This window comes from Mustela erminea, chromosome 3 (genome assembly GCF_009829155.1).
Source record: "Mustela erminea isolate mMusErm1 chromosome 3, mMusErm1.Pri, whole genome shotgun sequence".
Lineage (NCBI taxonomy): Eukaryota > Metazoa > Chordata > Mammalia > Carnivora > Mustelidae > Mustela > Mustela erminea.
The window spans coordinates 137,944,201-137,960,830 of record NC_045616.1 but is presented as its reverse complement, the minus strand read 5'-3'; the positions used below and the strand labels follow the sequence as shown (position 1 = coordinate 137,960,830).

Genomic DNA, 16,630 nt, shown 5'->3' with positions numbered 1-16,630 from the left:
TTTCATCTGGAGCTCAAAGTTGGCCCAGGATTTCCCCTGAATAGTCTTCAGCCATTTACAAAGTAGTTTCACGAACACTCTCTTTTCTGACCTTTGTAACAACTCTATGAGGTAAGTGGAGGCAATAGCATCCACTTTATTTCTCAGAGGTGAGAGAAGCACAGTTTCTAAGGTGAATGCACCAGGGTCACATGCTGGTCATGACAGAGCAGGACTGCCAACCCACACTGGTCTCGTCCATTGCCCAGCACAACTTTCAGGATGCAATTCTGCAGAATGGTCTTTCCAAGCATGCCTCTGGGAGAACCCCGAGAACTATGACTTGAACTTTGCTTCAGACAGACTGATGCATGAAGGGGAAGCAAGCCATGCTGAAAGTCTGCTTCTAGACACATAAAGGCAGAGGGCTGAACATAGACTCCTACTCTACTCTCACACCCAGGGAGAGCCCGTCCCCAGAAGCTGTACTGGGCTTCATCAGGGAGCCGCACGGTGCTGGAGACAGAAGTCAGTAAAACCACCACAACTCACAAAGCCATCACAAAGCAAGGGGGGACTGTTGGTGAGTGACCCCAAGGCATCAGGGGCACAGTTCTGTGAGAATTCAGTGTCCGTGGATGGGAGGGTGGTGGAGATTTGGGGGATAATGCCAAAGATTCAAGGTAAAATTGGAATTCTTCCCTCTGAGAAAGCATCCGTGTAAAGGCAAACCATCAACAGGGCAGAATCTAAATGATCTGGACATTTAAAGGCAAAAAATGTACCTACGCTCCTACTCTAGGTTTTGGAGGTTTGCTTCTGAAAGAGTTTCAAAGTCCTAATAGAACAGTGAAATGAAGAAGCCCTTGAGTCTTTCCTGGTACATGATTTAGAATTCAGACCTCCATATGAACTGGTTAATAATGTGGTAGTTAAGAAGGAATTATACTTACTCCTCAAAATTTAAGATGAAATCTAAGCCAAATGCCCAGGAAAAATGGAAGTCAGGTGTGTAAGACTCATAATAACAGAAACAAAGAAGTCAGGGCAATAGGCTGTCAGTAGTTAAGCCACGTCTTTGACAAGATTTATCTAGTATCCTGAGATATCTCTCTCTAGTATCTCTTGAGTGGGAGGAATGGGGTAACTTGGAGGACCAATCCCGCATGTGGTAGCTATCAGGTTCTGGCAGGCTTGGTGATAATGAGAGAGCTCCCAGGAAAACACCAGAACCAACAGCACTGCAGGGGGTGTACATAGCCCCAGAACCCTCCCGGCCATGACGGGGCACACCCAGGGACAGACAAGGGAGGTATGCGCTGGCAGAGCAGGGCTTTCCTCGGGAGGTCTGAGCCCAGAGAAGGGCTTCTGGATCTCTCATTCAGGGTTTTTCACAAGCTAGAATTCCTGGTACTTTTCACTGGAGTGCCTTTTTGAAAGTGAGAGCGATTTCGCACATCTGTCCTTTCTTCAAGCCATGCAATTTCCGAGGAAAGGGCTGTTCCCAGTAACAGCAAACTGGGGCGTTAGGACTGCTCAACATTTGGCGGGGTCAGGGATACAAAATGTCTCTTGGGATTTTGCTGGATGTGGAAGAGAAACTTCAGCAAAGCATTTGGTCTTCGTTGGATCTTTTTTTTTTTTAATATTTTATTTATTTATCTGACAGACAGAGATCACAAGTAGGCAGAGCGGCAGGCAGAGAGAGAGAGGAGGAAGCAGGCTCCCTGCTGAGCAGAGAGCCCAATGCGGGGCTCGATCCCAGGACCCTGAGATCATGACCTGAGCCGAAGGCAGCGGCCTAACCCACTGAGCCACCCAGGCGCCCCTCTTCGTTGGATCTTGAGTTTGTTAGGAGTTGGAAGATAAAGAAGAAAGAACCAGCACGGTACGCCTTCTTGAAAGGAAAATGACATGAAAGCAGAAGAAAGGGAGGGCGGCAGGTATCAAAGGGATGGGTGGTAATCTTTGAAGGAGTAACCCTACTCTCCCTTTCTTCTCCAGAATCGGAGCCTCACTTTGCAAGAAGGGGTCTAAAGGAGATAAATGATGCTGCAAACTCCAGTCTTCCAGGTACGTCCTCCAGAACCAGAGATGTCCTGCGAGACACCTGGTGGTCCTGCTTGTCTGGGAACAGGAGCTCAATACTGGATGATGGCGCTAACATTTACAAGGCTCACCAGCCTCTCCAGACTTCTGGGTAGCTCTTTCTTTCCCCTTCTGTGTCTCAGCTGTGTGGAGAAACTGGCTCCCCAGAGAGAAGATGGGGCCCATAGGACATGCTAGCATGGGGCGTGCTTGGCAAACAGAAGGTACGCGCCCAGCTCACACCTCTTCCCCTCCTCCTGCCGATCCGCTGTCAGCCCCACCACTGACAGGTGTCTCAGAGACCGGGCATATCCTCCTGCGTCTGGCTCAGCCCCAGCCCGGGCTGGGCCTGGTTAGTGCCCCAAAGCACCAAGGCCAAAGAATCCCAAAGCCTGATGGTCTTTCACAAGGGACCATACAGACAGCACAGCAAAATGAGTAACCAGAGTCAGATCAGCAGAGACAGTAAAACCACTCTTCAAAAAGATCTGTACGGGAAATACACTTATGAAAGACCAATTTTTCCTTTAGGTCTCAGCTTTCTTCTCCTTTGAGGTCTGACAATGAAAGAGCACACTTGCTTTGTGAGCTGCTGCTGAGTCGTGACGTCATGATACATGGGATGCTGTCTAATTCTCATTAGAAGGCTACATGTGAGTCCTTGAGAAACAATGTGGCATACTGGACAAGCAATCCATGGCACTAATTTAAGGTTTTATTCTAGTTTATCTGGGAAGGCAAAAGACAGGCAGGTGAAAACATGTGGGTTACTCAGAACTCTGTGCGTGTTCAAAGACTGTTGTGCAACTTCAAGGGGGCCTGTGGGGATGCCCAGGATTTACTCCTCCAAGTCCTATCAGAGAAAAGGGCAGAAGGGAGGAGACATGCACCTAGGCTGTCCCTTCCAGAACACCGCGGGGCCGGTCACTCACCTTACTCCAGTTCCCCACTCTCCAGCTGGCACAGGGACGGAGGTGGCACCTCTTAGCGGGGTCGGGCTTCTGGACAGCGGCACAGTCAGAGTCCCTCCCGGTGCTGCATTCCACGCTTCGCCAGTAGGCTCCCAGCCCACAGGTGGTGGAGCACTGCGGCGGGGAGGGGGACAGAGAGGACAGAGGCTGAGGGTTTCTTTCTCAGACATGCCCCACCACATCCTACAGTCACGAGTTCTGTCTTGGAGGCTCACCTAGGTGCAGAACTTTTGACAAAAATACCAGTGCTGGGGGCCCGCCCTAGACAAATTAATGTGAAACACCCTGGGTAGGGTCTAGGCATCAGTGCAAAAAGAAATGCCCCGGCGTGGGGGGTGCTGGGTGGCCCAGTCCGTTAAATGTCTTCCTTCCACTCAGGTCATGATCCCAGCACCCTGGGATCGAGTCCCCCATTGGGCTCCCTGCTTGTTGGGGAGCTTGCTTCTCCCTCAGCCTGCCACTCCCCCTGCTTGTGCTCGCTCTCTTTCTCTATCAAATAAATAAGTAAAATCCTAAAAAATAAAAAAGAAGAAAGAAAAGAAATGCCCCAGGTGATTCTAATAAAACAGGCTGGATGAGAATCCCTGATCAACACAGGAGAAGAAAAGCTAATTGGAGGGGGAATTTGCTTCTCTTTAAAAATCATCCCGGCGGGACTGTCTAGGGGCTGCGGGCGGACGGCCCCTCACATATCACCCCAAGGATGTCCGTTCACAGAGGGTGTCCGATCTACTCAGCAGCCTGGTCGAACACCTCGGTGACCTTTTGTCACTTCCTCCTCTCCACAACAAATCCGTGGGTAGACGAGTATTGTCATGGTGCCCAAAAAGCCCCATGAAGCTCGAAGAGCTGGTTTGACCGAGGAGTGAGCCTAGGGCTCCCGCCTCCAAACTGCTGTACACGGTCTGTGAGAGCAGTTCCTCTCGGATGTCAGCGTCCTCGTGCCTCACCTGGGCTCCTTGCTGAAGGTAGGCGCTGAGTCAGCAGGGCTGGGTGGAGCTGGAGATTCTGCGTCTCCAACCAGCTCCCAGGTGCTGCTGACGCCTCCGGTCCTCAGATCGGGCTTGGGGGTCACAAAGATGTTACAGCCCGGTGCTTTTCACCACTTGCCCTCTGGTAATGTATGACAGCCTTTTCCTCACATGATGTTGTTATTTATTCGTAATTCTTGAATACCTTAAGTTTAGCCTGGGGTCACCTTGAAAGCGACACCCCCCTCCATTTCCTTTATGCTGTGTGCTTATTCTTCTGTACACCTGATTTTTCTTGCGTCCCTTCTCCCCTGTCCACTCTCAGAACAGGGGTGCTCTCTGTACACATGGAAAACACAGCTCTGGGCTTATTTTTAAAAAAGTGTAGAAGTTCCATTTAGGACATCTTTGAAAGCTCCTTTTGATGAGCTGTAAATAAAATCCAGCCTCACTTTTCTCTTGCTGCTATTTCATCCTCCATATAATCTCGTGTGTCGCATTGGGCAGACTCGCTTGTTGGACGTATGCGTGACACGACACAGGCTCTGGGGAGACGACTCTACCACAGAATCTCAGAGAGGGAAGAGGAGAACACAGCCTAGGGCATCGTTTTTCCAACCGGCTCGTTTAAGGATGTAAGGTCTCCTCCAGCCTTAAGTTCTTTAGGATTTGGTACACACCTAAGTCCCTAACATCTTTGTAGTGCTGCATCACGCAGGTGTGTGATAGAGTCTGGACCACTGACATCGGATGATGGCCCTGGTGGCCCACACGGGACACGCCATGCTCTCTCTCTGCAGTGGGACTTGGCAGCTCTTCTCATCAAACAGTGGGATATAACCCCCCAGCTCTTGAATCAAGGAAACTCTTGTGACTTTCTTTGGCCAATAAAACCCACCATATGACATACCAGTTCTCAAGAGGACATGCTAATTTCAGTTCTCTGTCTTGGACCTGTCTCTGCCATAGAATAAAACCAGGCTACCCTCCTGGAGGATGAGAGCTCATGTGAAATAGAACTGGGTGACCCTGCTGAGGCCACCTGAGACCAGCCCTCCCACAGTCCACCCTCGGGTGAAGCTGGGATCCCTGAGCTCAGGCCCGATCATCAGAACCTCCCAGCTGACCCACAGACTCATGAACACAACTCTGGGGTTTTGTGGTGGTTTGTCACCTGGCATTATTGTAGTAATAGGCACTGATACAGCTACATAACAGGTACCTTTCCTGCAACTTCTCTCGCCTTCTGAGACTTGGGATACAACGAGAGCTCTGCAGTTAGCCAGTCGTGTGATCTGCTGCAGTTTCCTAACCCCTGAGCCTGTAAAACTGGTGATACATTAGGACCACAGACATTCACGCCCATGGTCAGGACCCTACAAATGTTACCTATTCAACACAACACAGCTGCGAGGTCAAAATTGTAAGTCCACTTTCTGGATATCTGGGGCCCAGAGATAGAAGCCACATTCAAGGCCACGTCACTGTTGTTAATTTCATATATGACAGAGAGAAAAATACACTTGTCCAAACCCAGGAAAGGGCCTAGTGAGACGGAATTCCCAGGGTAGTGAAAATGTGGTAAATCTCAAGGGATGTCTAGGATTCTTTGAACCATAATTGTGTGGCAAACAAATGCGTGTTGTCTCTGGAGCTCTGACATTAGTCCTGCCCGTTTCTGATCCCAGGAGCAGACACTGAATTCCTTTTTGACAGTTTCTACGGAGGCAGCCAACAACAGTGCAAAGCGAAAGCTGATGTGGGGAAAATCATGGAACACAATAAAAGGGAGATGGGGCTCCATCAACGGTCACTTGTATTAGTTTCAAACTGGGAGTGGGGGATAAGACAAGAAAGGCGGGCCGTGAGGAGGCAAGGGACTTCACTTTGTCTGGAAACCTCCCTCCTGGTTACAGCCAGTGGCCGTGTGGCCACCGATGTCCTAGGTCAAGGAGCAGGTTTCGGGATGTTCAGAGCTGCACCTAACAAGGAGGGCTGCATTAGAATCACGTGAAAACTGCCATGGTTCTGGAAAATCGTTGTGTTGCATCGGTTTACACAACTGCTGCACCGCTGACGAGTAACTGCCTGGCCCGGGGGCTCTGACCGGACGACGGGGTGATTCAGTGGGACGTGATTTTCTGACCACGGAAGTGCCACACCACGCACACTGCCGACTGGCTGGGTTTTCTGCTCTGAGAACAGATTCCAGAGCAAACACTGGCTGGGGGCTCCCTACGTGCCCCATGTGCTCCCAGCTACCTTACACAGAGTTAGTCCTCTTCCCTGCTAACGGTCTTTGAGTTGGGCATTGTCACTGTCCTCGTTACACAGATGGGGAACCTGAGCATGTGGGGACATGGACAGTGAGTGGCCATGCCCGGATTCCAGCCCAGAAAGTCTGGTTTCAAGCTATATGCCTGTTGACAGTGTTAACTGGGCTTTTATAACCATGCTTTAATTTTTATTGTCACCATCTGAGGAACGTGTTGTGTAGAGTGGGGAGCGTGAACAGCCCTTTCACACAGGGCAGAAAGTGGGGGGACACGGTGAGAGCAATTTCGGATCAAATGATAAGGAGCTTTAGAAATTACTGCCAATCTTAAGGATCAGGAGTGCGTTTTTGGAAGAAGCAGCTCGAAGTTTGGTCCTGAAGAAAGCGGGGAGGGATTTGCAAGGGTAGAGGACGAGGGCAAGGAAATTCGAGGCAGACGGAAAAACAGAAACAGACTGAGCGGGAGGGAGGCTTAGGGGGGACCTGAGCAGTTTTGATCTGCTGCAGCTGAAGATGGGGAGGCAGCGTGGGGTCAGTGAGGCTCAGAATGCTGGATTATGTAATGCGGTAGAGACTGCTGGACTGTTGGAGTTGATTTATCAGAAGAACAAGGAGACAGGAGAGATCTGTGAGCAGGAGTTTGGAATGATTGGCAAATTCCTGCAGAAGACTGACTCGGCAGGCTTCCGTCTCTTGTGATGATGTGTGGGAAGCACTGCCGAGGGGAGAGACCGGCGGCGCGCAGACCAGCAAGGGGCCGGGAACAGTAACTGACGTTTGGGGCACTACTGGCATTCTGGACGGGACATTCCTTCCTTATAAGAGACCTCCCTGAATGTCACAGGGTTTTACCATCTTTGGGTTTCAGATAGTCACTGTGGGTAGTGGCTCCCTCCAGCCATCACTGCAACAAACAGAAGCATCTCATCTTCTCCAAGTGCCTCCTGCCATTAGATTAGAAACATCTGGCCCTGGAACTAACAGGAAATAAAGAGGAGATGACAGAGATGAGGAAGTGACACTGATTTGGAAAACTATCTGGGTTTTTACAGGGGTTGGGGAAGACTGATCTCAATGGGGTAATTGAGAGGCCATCCTAAAGAAATAGCTTCAGAAATGGACGGAATAGGGACACCTGGGTGGCTCAGTGGGTTAAGCCTCTGCCTTCTGCTCACGTCATGGTCCCAGGGTCCTAGCATCGAGTCTCACATCAGGCTTGTTGCTCAGCAGAGAGCCTGCTTCTCCCTCTGCCTGCCACTCCCTCTGTGTGTGCGCTCTAACAAATAAATAAAATCTTAAAAAAAAAAAAAAAAGAAGAAGTGGACAGAATAAAAAAGCCACAGGGAAAACCAAAGTTTTCATCCTGAGTCCTCATCCTCTCCAACAATTCTGTGTTAAAATATTTTGTCGGGCCGCCTGCGTGGCTCAGTTGTTAAGCATCTGCCTTCAGTTAGGTCATGATCCCAGGGTCCTAGGATCGAGCCCCGCATAGGGTTCTCTGGTCGGCGGGAAGCCTGCTTCTCCCTCTCCCACTCCCCCTGCTTGTCTTCACTCTCTTGCTATGTCACTCTCTGTCAAATAAATAAAATATTTTTAAGAAATTGAAAAAAATTGTCTCAAAAGATGTATAAAAGGGGCAGGCACCAAACCCTACCACAAAGGGAATTTCTGCCAAATGTTGAACTCTGTTCTTGTAATATCCTTTCCGAGCTCTGAAAAACTGCAGTGTGGACCAACACCCTTTTTCTAGCCAAACGACCTGGAATTAACAGCTCTCAGTTGCTTCACCACCGTTGCCAAATTTTGGGTGAGCTATGATGTATTCAGTAAGACAGTTTACTTCTGTCAAAGACAAATGATGACATTTGTGATAAGTTAAGTATAGCTTGATTTATTATAATTAAAGCATATCAGTTAAGTGCTGGCCTCCATGATTATCTGAGTTAATATATACTTTTATTTTGGTTTAATTTACAGGTACACCTCACTTTACTCAGAAATAATGTATTTTTTACCAATGGAATAGAGTTGAGTTAGAAGGTTCATCTTCCAACTGACAGCTGTGTCCTTAGACAAGTCACTTTAGTTTTTCTATTGCAAATTGGCATCAATGAGACCTTACCTGCTCCTCAGGACTGTTAAAGGGAGAAAATAAGAGCTAGATATGAAAGTGGTTTGGAAATTAACATGCTTTACAAATTAAATGTACAGCGGTTATATTAGCAGCAAATACTTCATTTCTCTTTGGCCAGGGAGAGGAGCCATGAGTTGTGATAAAAATGCTGATTAATTTAAACGTGCGATTATTTTACCACAAAGACCTCTTTTGAGTTGTCAAATTATTTCAACAAGCTCATAGCCTGTGCATTCAAAATTCAAATGGGGAAAAATGATTTTGATGCTTCAAAGGACATTAATTAGTTCTAGAAATGGAAAAACACGTATCCAGCCAAAATGCTGAAGCTTGAAAACAGGGGCCAACATTCTGTCGTCATATTTATTTTCTTCTTCTTCCATATTCTAATTCTTTTAATGAGCCAAAATGCATTGGTTTTCATGCAAGCAAACAGACCAACAAGAAAAGAAATCCCTTGATAACACTGAACTAGAGAACGCTTTTAGGGAATTTTACCTTCGATTCCCACCCCAATTAGGATTACCTAACAGATCTGGAGTCCCAGCATCAGCTTTCTGAGTGAAATGCCACCTGAGGCCCATTAAGGCGCTCCTCAGGTGTTCGCAGCTGGGGGCATGTTGCTCTTGGCCTACATGGGCACTGCCACAAAGCGGCTTCTGAAATGTGGACTGAGTTCTCTGCTCTTAACGCGGCTAGCTTGCCCAGTCCTCCTGACTTAGTGCAGAGTTCTTTTCACTTTATCTCATTACATTTGTCCTCCTTTCCTGGAGAGTTTTTCTTCCCTCTCTCATTTTTGGAATTAGGGAGGAGAGAGAGAGAGGAAGGGGATGGATCTAATGGCTTCACGTTTTCTTCTACATCGGGCTGTATCTTAAGCCCATTGTGAAATCTGCGCCAGAATGCATCAGTCCTAGCTGTTTCCCTACAGAGTCGGGCATGGGGTGAGAAATGGAACTCCTACCTCACTCCAGTTTCCAGCAATCCAGTATGCTGGGCTTCTGCCTGTCGAGAGCTCCTTGTAGTCAGAGGCATTCAGCAAAAACCCCTCGGCAATCAGGCTTGTTGCGTCTTCCTTGGTCAGGACCGGTCCAGAACCCTGCGTTAGATTCACGCTGCCTGGAAGTTCTGGAGGGTTATGGCGGACTGAATGTTCTGTTGGTGCTTGCTGGTGGTCTCCTCCCAGAGGGAATGGAGTGTTTGCTGGCTTTTCAGTGATCACCTCCGCACCAGGTGTACCATTTTTGAGAGTAGCAGGCCTGTGGCTGAGCAGCAGACCTTCCATCACAGTGCTGAAGGGTGGCCACAAGGACGCCCCCCCGAGATAAGGTGTTGGTGGAGGTCCAAGGGGGATTTCTGTACTTCTCACCACCGAAGCATCCTTTCCAGCTACTCTGATTTTGGTCCATGTTACAGAGTTGTTTTCGTTTTTGATCTCAGACTGTTCACTGTCTTCCCCTGAGCCACTGTGTATCTCTATCCCTGGTTCTTTGGTCAAGGTATTGTAAAATGGCGTCACCTGCCACGTCACAGGCTTGCCGGAAGATGGCAAATCAGAACCACTCACTGTTGTGGTGAAGAAATCTCCCTCTGAGGTAGGACCAGGGTCTGAATTGGGAACATTCCCTTCATTTGCCTGGCTACTCGAAGACCAGGAAGTGGGGATGGGCTGGGAAGTACTTCCGGTGGAAAGGACATAATGGGAGCCCAGTTCGGTTTGGTGTGAACTATTCTGCCACCATTTGGCATGCGTGTCTCCTTGTCCAGGGGCTGTGGTTGGACTGGGGCTGCTGACAGCCCCAGTGCTGGTGCTCATAGACTCGGGCACCGTGGATGTGCTCAGCATTCTGGGACTGGATGGAGTTGGAGGGATGGGCTGCGGGGGGTCTGGCTCAGATGTTGGGAGATTTCGCCCACTGGGAATTGGGTCTTTGTGGGGTTTCAGAACTCTTCGGCTCGACGGGCACTGCTGGAGGCCACAAAGAGCTCGGCTGTTGGGCTTCCTTGTCACATCGCAAGGCTCGTCATGGTTCTTGGCACACGTGACACTGCGGATCCGCACCCCCCCGCCGCAGGAGACAGAACACTGGAAAAGAGAGAAGGCTGTCAGATTAGTGGGAAAGATTCACCAGTTCTCAGGCTCAGGTTTACAGTGGGTGAGAACAGCCCTGATGAAACAGAGTTGTGAGACCCGACCATTTTCTTCCACTTTTACATTTGGTCTCTAAGCTCCTTTAGTTCTCCACGGAAATATGTATCTCCTAGACACCAGGTGGGGCTTGGGACCAACCTTTTACTCTTCACAAACTAAACATACAAACGTGACAGAGTAAAACTGAAGTCTGCCAGGACTCTGAGGCAGGACCGTTAATTCACAGGGAGTGCGATGAAACGTGCGAGTCGCCGCTCTTTTTTTTTTTTTTTTTAAATTTATGTATTTGAGAGGGAGAGAGCATGAGAGGAGAGAGGTCAGCAGGAGAAGACTCTCTGCTGAGCAGGGAGCCCAATGGGGGATTCGATCCTGGGACTCCAGGATCATGACCTGAGCTGAAGGCAGTCGCTTAACCAACTGAGCCACCCAGGCGTCCCTCACCCGCTCTTTTTAAGAGATGGTAAAATTATCTTTCCTTGGGTTGTGATGCTGTTAAATTAACATAAGCTGTTTACATATTTTCTGGAATCTATTAACAAACCTTCCCCTTTTATTAAGAAAACACCCAATGTAACTAAGAGAGTCTCACCCAGGCACACAGGCTACATTTCCACTTGACTCTGTCATGTGGAATCAGAGTAAGAGGTAGACAACCATCACACTCACACATGCACACAACATGTACACAGATCCAGGACTTCTGCTGTGAGGGTAATCAAAGTAGAGAGAGAGCCTTTCCGAAGAGTGACTCCCACGGCATGGTGCCAACGTGAGGGGCCATGGCTGGTACCCCCACCTTGTGTCCCCTCCACATTCTGTAGGGCACACCAAGACACATGCAAGTGGAGAAACTTTGGAGGAATCCTAACAGGATAGTCTTTCCTCAGGGCTCATGGTAAAGAATCTTTATTTCCTCAGTCTTAGCCGCCTCAAACCACACGTACTTGCTACATCACACGAAATTTCTAGATGTTTGGAATAATCTCTACTTTCACCAGATGTTTGCCTTTTCTTTCCAACTTTAAGTCGGCCACCAAATATACTGCCCTTGAATATGAACCACCCAGGGGCCTTCATAGGCTGTTTCACATGTGTCCGTCTTATATTCCTGACCTCAAAGTAGGTTTTTTTTAAAGCATGGGGACTGCATGATGCTTGGCAGATTTCAGCAGGTTCACAGCCACGATGCCGTGCGATACTGACAACCGCCCTGTGAGATTTTCAAGGCAGGAATTGGGATTCCACATTCCACAGGAGAAGAACCTGAGACTCAGGGACTTGCTTGAAAGGCTGCCAGTCAGTGGCAGAGTAAGAATCAGATCTGTTTCAAAGTCTCCATGAAGTCTAGTGCAGCACACCAGACAGGTAGTCATCTACTGATTTCATCTCTTGAATACAAACTCGATTTCTGAAAAAGCTACCCAAAGGCAGGAACTGTTTCTTATTCAGAACTGAATTCCAGGTATGTTCTTGGGACACATCAATCACTTAAAACACGTTAAGTGACTATTTCCCCCGGGGGGTGGGGAATCAGGAATGGGAAAATTCTTCTGTGAGCTCAGGCATTTTTAGCCTAAATTTCTTGCCTTCTCAAGTCCTATTTTCCATTTCCTCTTTGTGGGAAAATAATATAGATACACGGAAATCCCCCTTTATTTTGTTCCAGTCAAGCACCATTTCCCCCCGATGTCTGCTAGCTCTGTGTGCAATCAGCTCCTTTGAAAAGCAGGACGTGCTTGTCAGCACAGGAGACCAGGCAGCCGAGATTGTGCTCAGCTGAGGATTTGGGGCTCACCCCACTGCAGAGCCTGGCAAGGGCAGGCCAGGGCCAGGTACTTTCCTGGTTTACTGCAGTATTTCTACCTTCTTCTGTGCGAAAGTGCTTTAAAGCTCTGTCTGCTTCGACCTCCTCATGGCTTCTCCATTTGTTACATTCCAATCCAAACCCCTTGAGTTTTCAAATCTCCACCTTGGAAAATGATCTGGCCAATCGAACACTTTTCACGTGGCTCTGAACACATTTCTGCGCTGCTTGCCTTTGGCAGGCTGGGTTTCGAGAGCTGATCCCTGAGAGAGGTCCCAGACGGTGCCAACAGTCTTCAAGCGGCAGGTGTACCTCCCTTTGGATATTTTCTTTCCAAGAAACGTCAGAGTAGACAGCTACGTGGCAGGAAGCTCTCTGGCTTTTCTTTTCTTTCTCTTCATTCCTTTATTTATTCATTTATTTTGGTTTGTCTTGACTCGAAATGCTTATAAAGCACAGAGACACACACCTGTCTGTGGGAAGCTAAGAGGTGAGCAGCTGCCTGGGTGAAGTAATTGTCAATTTGTATCTAGAAGATACTGTGGCTACCCACAGATCTCACTGATTTATTGCTAGATTTTTTAAGATTTATATTTCCTAGGGTTAACAGATGGACAGATACATATTTTTTAGAATTTATAAATTACAAGTATTAAATAACGTTATTTCCTACTGTGTAAATTTGCTCAACGTAAAAGAATAAAACAGGAGTGCATAAAAGCTACCTGGTTGTTTAGTTCAAATACATTAAGTTTTTTTAAAACTGAAGATTATTCTAGAACAGAGATCTAAAGTGGCAGCCTCAGGACCAAATTGGACCCACAGACATTCATTCTTCGGCCTGTTCAATCTTTTTTGTCTCTTTCTTTCTTTTTTTTAAAAAACGGGGGCAGGGAGAGGTGGTGGGGGAAGGAGAGAGAGAATTCCAAGTAGGCTCCATGCCCAGCACGGAGCCTGATGCAGGACTTGACCTCATGACCCTGAGATCATGATCTGAGCCAAAATCAAGAGTTGAACGCTTCAGCAACTGCACCACCCAGGCACCCTGGCTTGCTCAATCTTAAGCAAACAGATAAAATACAAACACTGAATTAGTAGCCAACACCTAAAAATTAGCAGATCGCATATTAAAATTCCAGATTTTTAGTTTCTCTCAACAAAGCAGACGGTCTCCAACTCCAGGCAGCTTTTCCAGATGGCAACTCACGATGTCCTTCATGGAGCCCGGGGTCCGGGAGCAGTTCTTATGTTCCCGGGCACACCTACCTTTTGTCCCCACCCGCTTTCCTCACCCACAGACCCAGAGGCTTCCAGGTAGCCCAGGGACGCCACTCTTTAGGCCTGGGGCATATCGTGCCCAGCAGGACAGTGTTAACCGTCTACCAAGTATAGTGGCCTAAAAAGGAAGTTGCCTTTTCTCATAGTCACGTGGGAAAGCGCAGCACTGTTTTGTACTCATCCCCATGCTCCTTCCACGACATCTTCCAGCTCTGATTATCTCCGTGGGAGCTGTCAAGCCCCCTGCATGAGATAAACACTGGGCACGCCGCAGCCCCACAGAGCTCATCTCTCATCTCGACTGGTGGTTTCGGGACTCTCAAAGCCAGTATCTGCTGTGATGACCTCGTGTCCTAACCTTATAATTTTGAACTGTGCACGGGGCCAGCGGCTCGTCAGTCTGTTACTGTCCTCCCTGGGGGTCATTGTGCTCTCACCTGTCACCTGTGGGGAGCCCGCTGAGACAGAGGTCTGCTGCTTAAATGAGTCAAGCCACCCACCTAAGGCGCCCTATTGGGGAGGGGAGCTCACAAAAGTCTGGGAGCTGCGGTGCTAAGAGTTTATTCAAAAACACAGTCGGGGCTCATCACAGAGTTCCAGCTAAAGGGACGAGGAGAGAACTCGCTAGTGCTTTGGCATAAAGACATTTATTGTACAGTCTCGGGAATTTATAAATGAATGATTAGATCTCATGCTAAAATCAGCTTTGAAAGTAAGCTGAAAAACATAGGTGGCTGTTATGGGTTGAACTGTGTTCCCCCCAAAAAGATATACTGGACTTCTAACCCCTGCCTAGCCCCTCCCCCAATACCTCAGAATGGAGACTTTTATGTGGAGATAGTGCCTTTACAGAGGTAATCAAGTTAAAATGAGGTCCCCAGGTGGGTCCTAATCCAATAGGACCGCTGGGGAAATTCAGATACGGAGACAAATAAATAGGGACAAAACCACTGAAGATGAAAGCAGAGATCAGGATGTCAACATCTATAAGCCAAGGAAACCAAAGGCCACCAGAAGCTAGAAGGCATGGAACAGATTGTCCCTCACAGCCTTGAGAAGGAACCAACTCGGCCAGTACCTCAATCTTGGACTTCTGGCCTCCAGAGCTGTGAGACAATAAGTTTCTGTTGTCTAAACCACCCCATTTGTGGTTCTCTGTCATGATAGCCCGAGCAAACTAATATGATACCCTAATTTTAAAAAATATCAGACAGGAAGAAGAGAATCAGCATGGTCCCCAACTCGTTTTCTGTGAGTAGTTTAGTCAAAAGAGGTTGCCTGCTGAAATCTGAGAAGAACTGAGATGCTGGCACTTCCAGACATCCCTGCCACAAGAGGAGGTGGTCAAGGCTCCAATATCAGGCATCCAACACCACAGAAGTGCCTTGGACCTTAACTCAAACTGGGAAGTACCACAGGTAAGCGACTTATAGACATCTCCTCGCCTTCCTGCTCTGTTGTCCTTCGGTCTGCAGGCATTTCTGTGAGTTGCCACCCACGGGTATTAATACCTATGGGAGTATTTAATACTAATACCAGTAAGTATCCAGGAAGTATCTGCCATTAATATGTAATTCAATATTGACTTATGATTTTGCTGGGTCCTTTATATTTATACATACATTTGCCTCTTTGTTACGTGTCAAACATTTGTAGACCCTAGACCCAAGTCTTGTACTTTCACTGCTCCATATAGAAAATGGCCCTGAGCTTGAGGCGAGGGTCTAGATGAAAATGCAGAGGGGCAGAGACCAAATCTCTCAGGGTATCTGAGTGCCAGCGACTGAATAAGGCTTGCAAAATCAGGGTAGTGTAGAAGACAGACACTTACTTGTCTTCTTAGCTTGAGAAGGAAGTTACCGTTTAGCTAACACTCACTATTTGCGGACACCACGCAAAGAAATTCTGTGGATTATCTCCAAGCCTCACATTAACCCTGTCTTTATCAATGAGAAAAGGCTTGGGGGGTATGGTTAACACTAGCTCAGGCCCCACTGTTTGGGATTGCCAGGGCTAGAAAACTAAGGAAAATTCTCTCCCATTAAATCTATTAGCCTAACTACCAGGACTAACAGGGGAATTCACAACAATATCAACCTTACAGAGTTATCTTCAGTGTTAGATGAGACGAACCATATAATGTGAAAAGCACTCAAAAACTGATAGATGATGTTGTTATTCCTACCTATCTACTCTGCTAGGAAATGAGTGTGTCTACAGCTTGCTATGTCCCAGGCACTGGTCTAATAAGAAGTTTGGAACTATTAACTCACTCCCCATAGCTTCTCTTAAGTCTAAGTACTGCTGTTAGTCCTGTCTCATGGATGGAGAAAACAAGCCACAGAAAACTAAAAAGAACCACATAGAAATAAAGTCACACATCTAGTTAAGTGGCAGAGCCAGGATTTGAACCCAGGGACCCATTCCCTGAAACCACGCATGCCCTTTACCCCCAGACAAGGCATGTCACTGAAGCGGTATACCTAATAAAAAAATGGGGGCCTCAGAAATTCTGATACTCTCTTTATAACAGATTGAGGCCCCTTCTTTACCCTCCAAGCCTAGAAAGTAGGCTGGGTGAAAACAGGGCAAGATTCTTCGTGAAATCCGAGATTGGGGGTAGGAGAGAGGGAGGGGCTGGTCAGAGTGGCAGAAAGGCCCCCAGCTCCCACTAAGTCCTAGCTCTGGGTCAGGGATGAGTGTGGAGCCTGGCACAGCTGAGCTCACCCTTCTCCCATTGCTTGGCTTGGCAGAGGTGTCCTGGCAGGGAAGGGAAGTCGGCCTGGGGAGGAAGACTCTGCACGAGCCTCATAGTTCTTAGATCTTTTAGCCCAGTTACCTCCTCTCTTCCAATACCCAGAGTGACCCAGACAGCACAGTGCAGACCAAATCATGAAGTATCACTTAGCGTGCTATACCCTACATTAATTAATGCCAATCTCAAGACAAGATCCGGACCATAAATACTATGATAGTAA

The 16,630-nt window shown here is 47.9% G+C and overlaps 1 protein-coding gene and 1 long non-coding RNA gene across 6 annotated transcripts in view; one reads left to right on the top strand and one right to left on the bottom strand.

Moving 5' to 3' along the window:
• The window catches only part of ADAMTS12 (ADAM metallopeptidase with thrombospondin type 1 motif 12), a 290,253-nt gene that overhangs the window by 28,453 nt on the left and 245,170 nt on the right, over positions 1–16,630 (bottom strand). For 3 of the 4 annotated variants that reach the window (XM_032337657.1, XM_032337659.1, XM_032337658.1), the window contains 2 exons: positions 9,383–10,504; positions 3,000–3,152 (listed from right to left, as the gene is read on the bottom strand). In XM_032337657.1, the coding sequence (XP_032193548.1) occupies positions 3,000–3,152; positions 9,383–10,504 (1,275 nt within the window). Of the gene's footprint in view, positions 1–2,999; positions 3,153–7,839; positions 8,420–9,382; positions 10,505–16,630 lie in introns of those variants that run through there. The other variant, XM_032337660.1, reaches the window with a different exon arrangement.
• LOC116587009 lies at positions 1,809–6,559 on the top strand. Of its 2 annotated transcripts, XR_004284260.1 has the most exons (5): positions 1,809–1,867; positions 1,984–2,052; positions 2,211–2,291; positions 2,599–2,720; positions 4,517–6,559. It is a non-coding gene; the product is annotated as an uncharacterized LOC116587009 (long non-coding RNA). The 2 variants fall into 2 exon arrangements; XR_004284259.1 differs by lacking the exon at positions 2,211–2,291.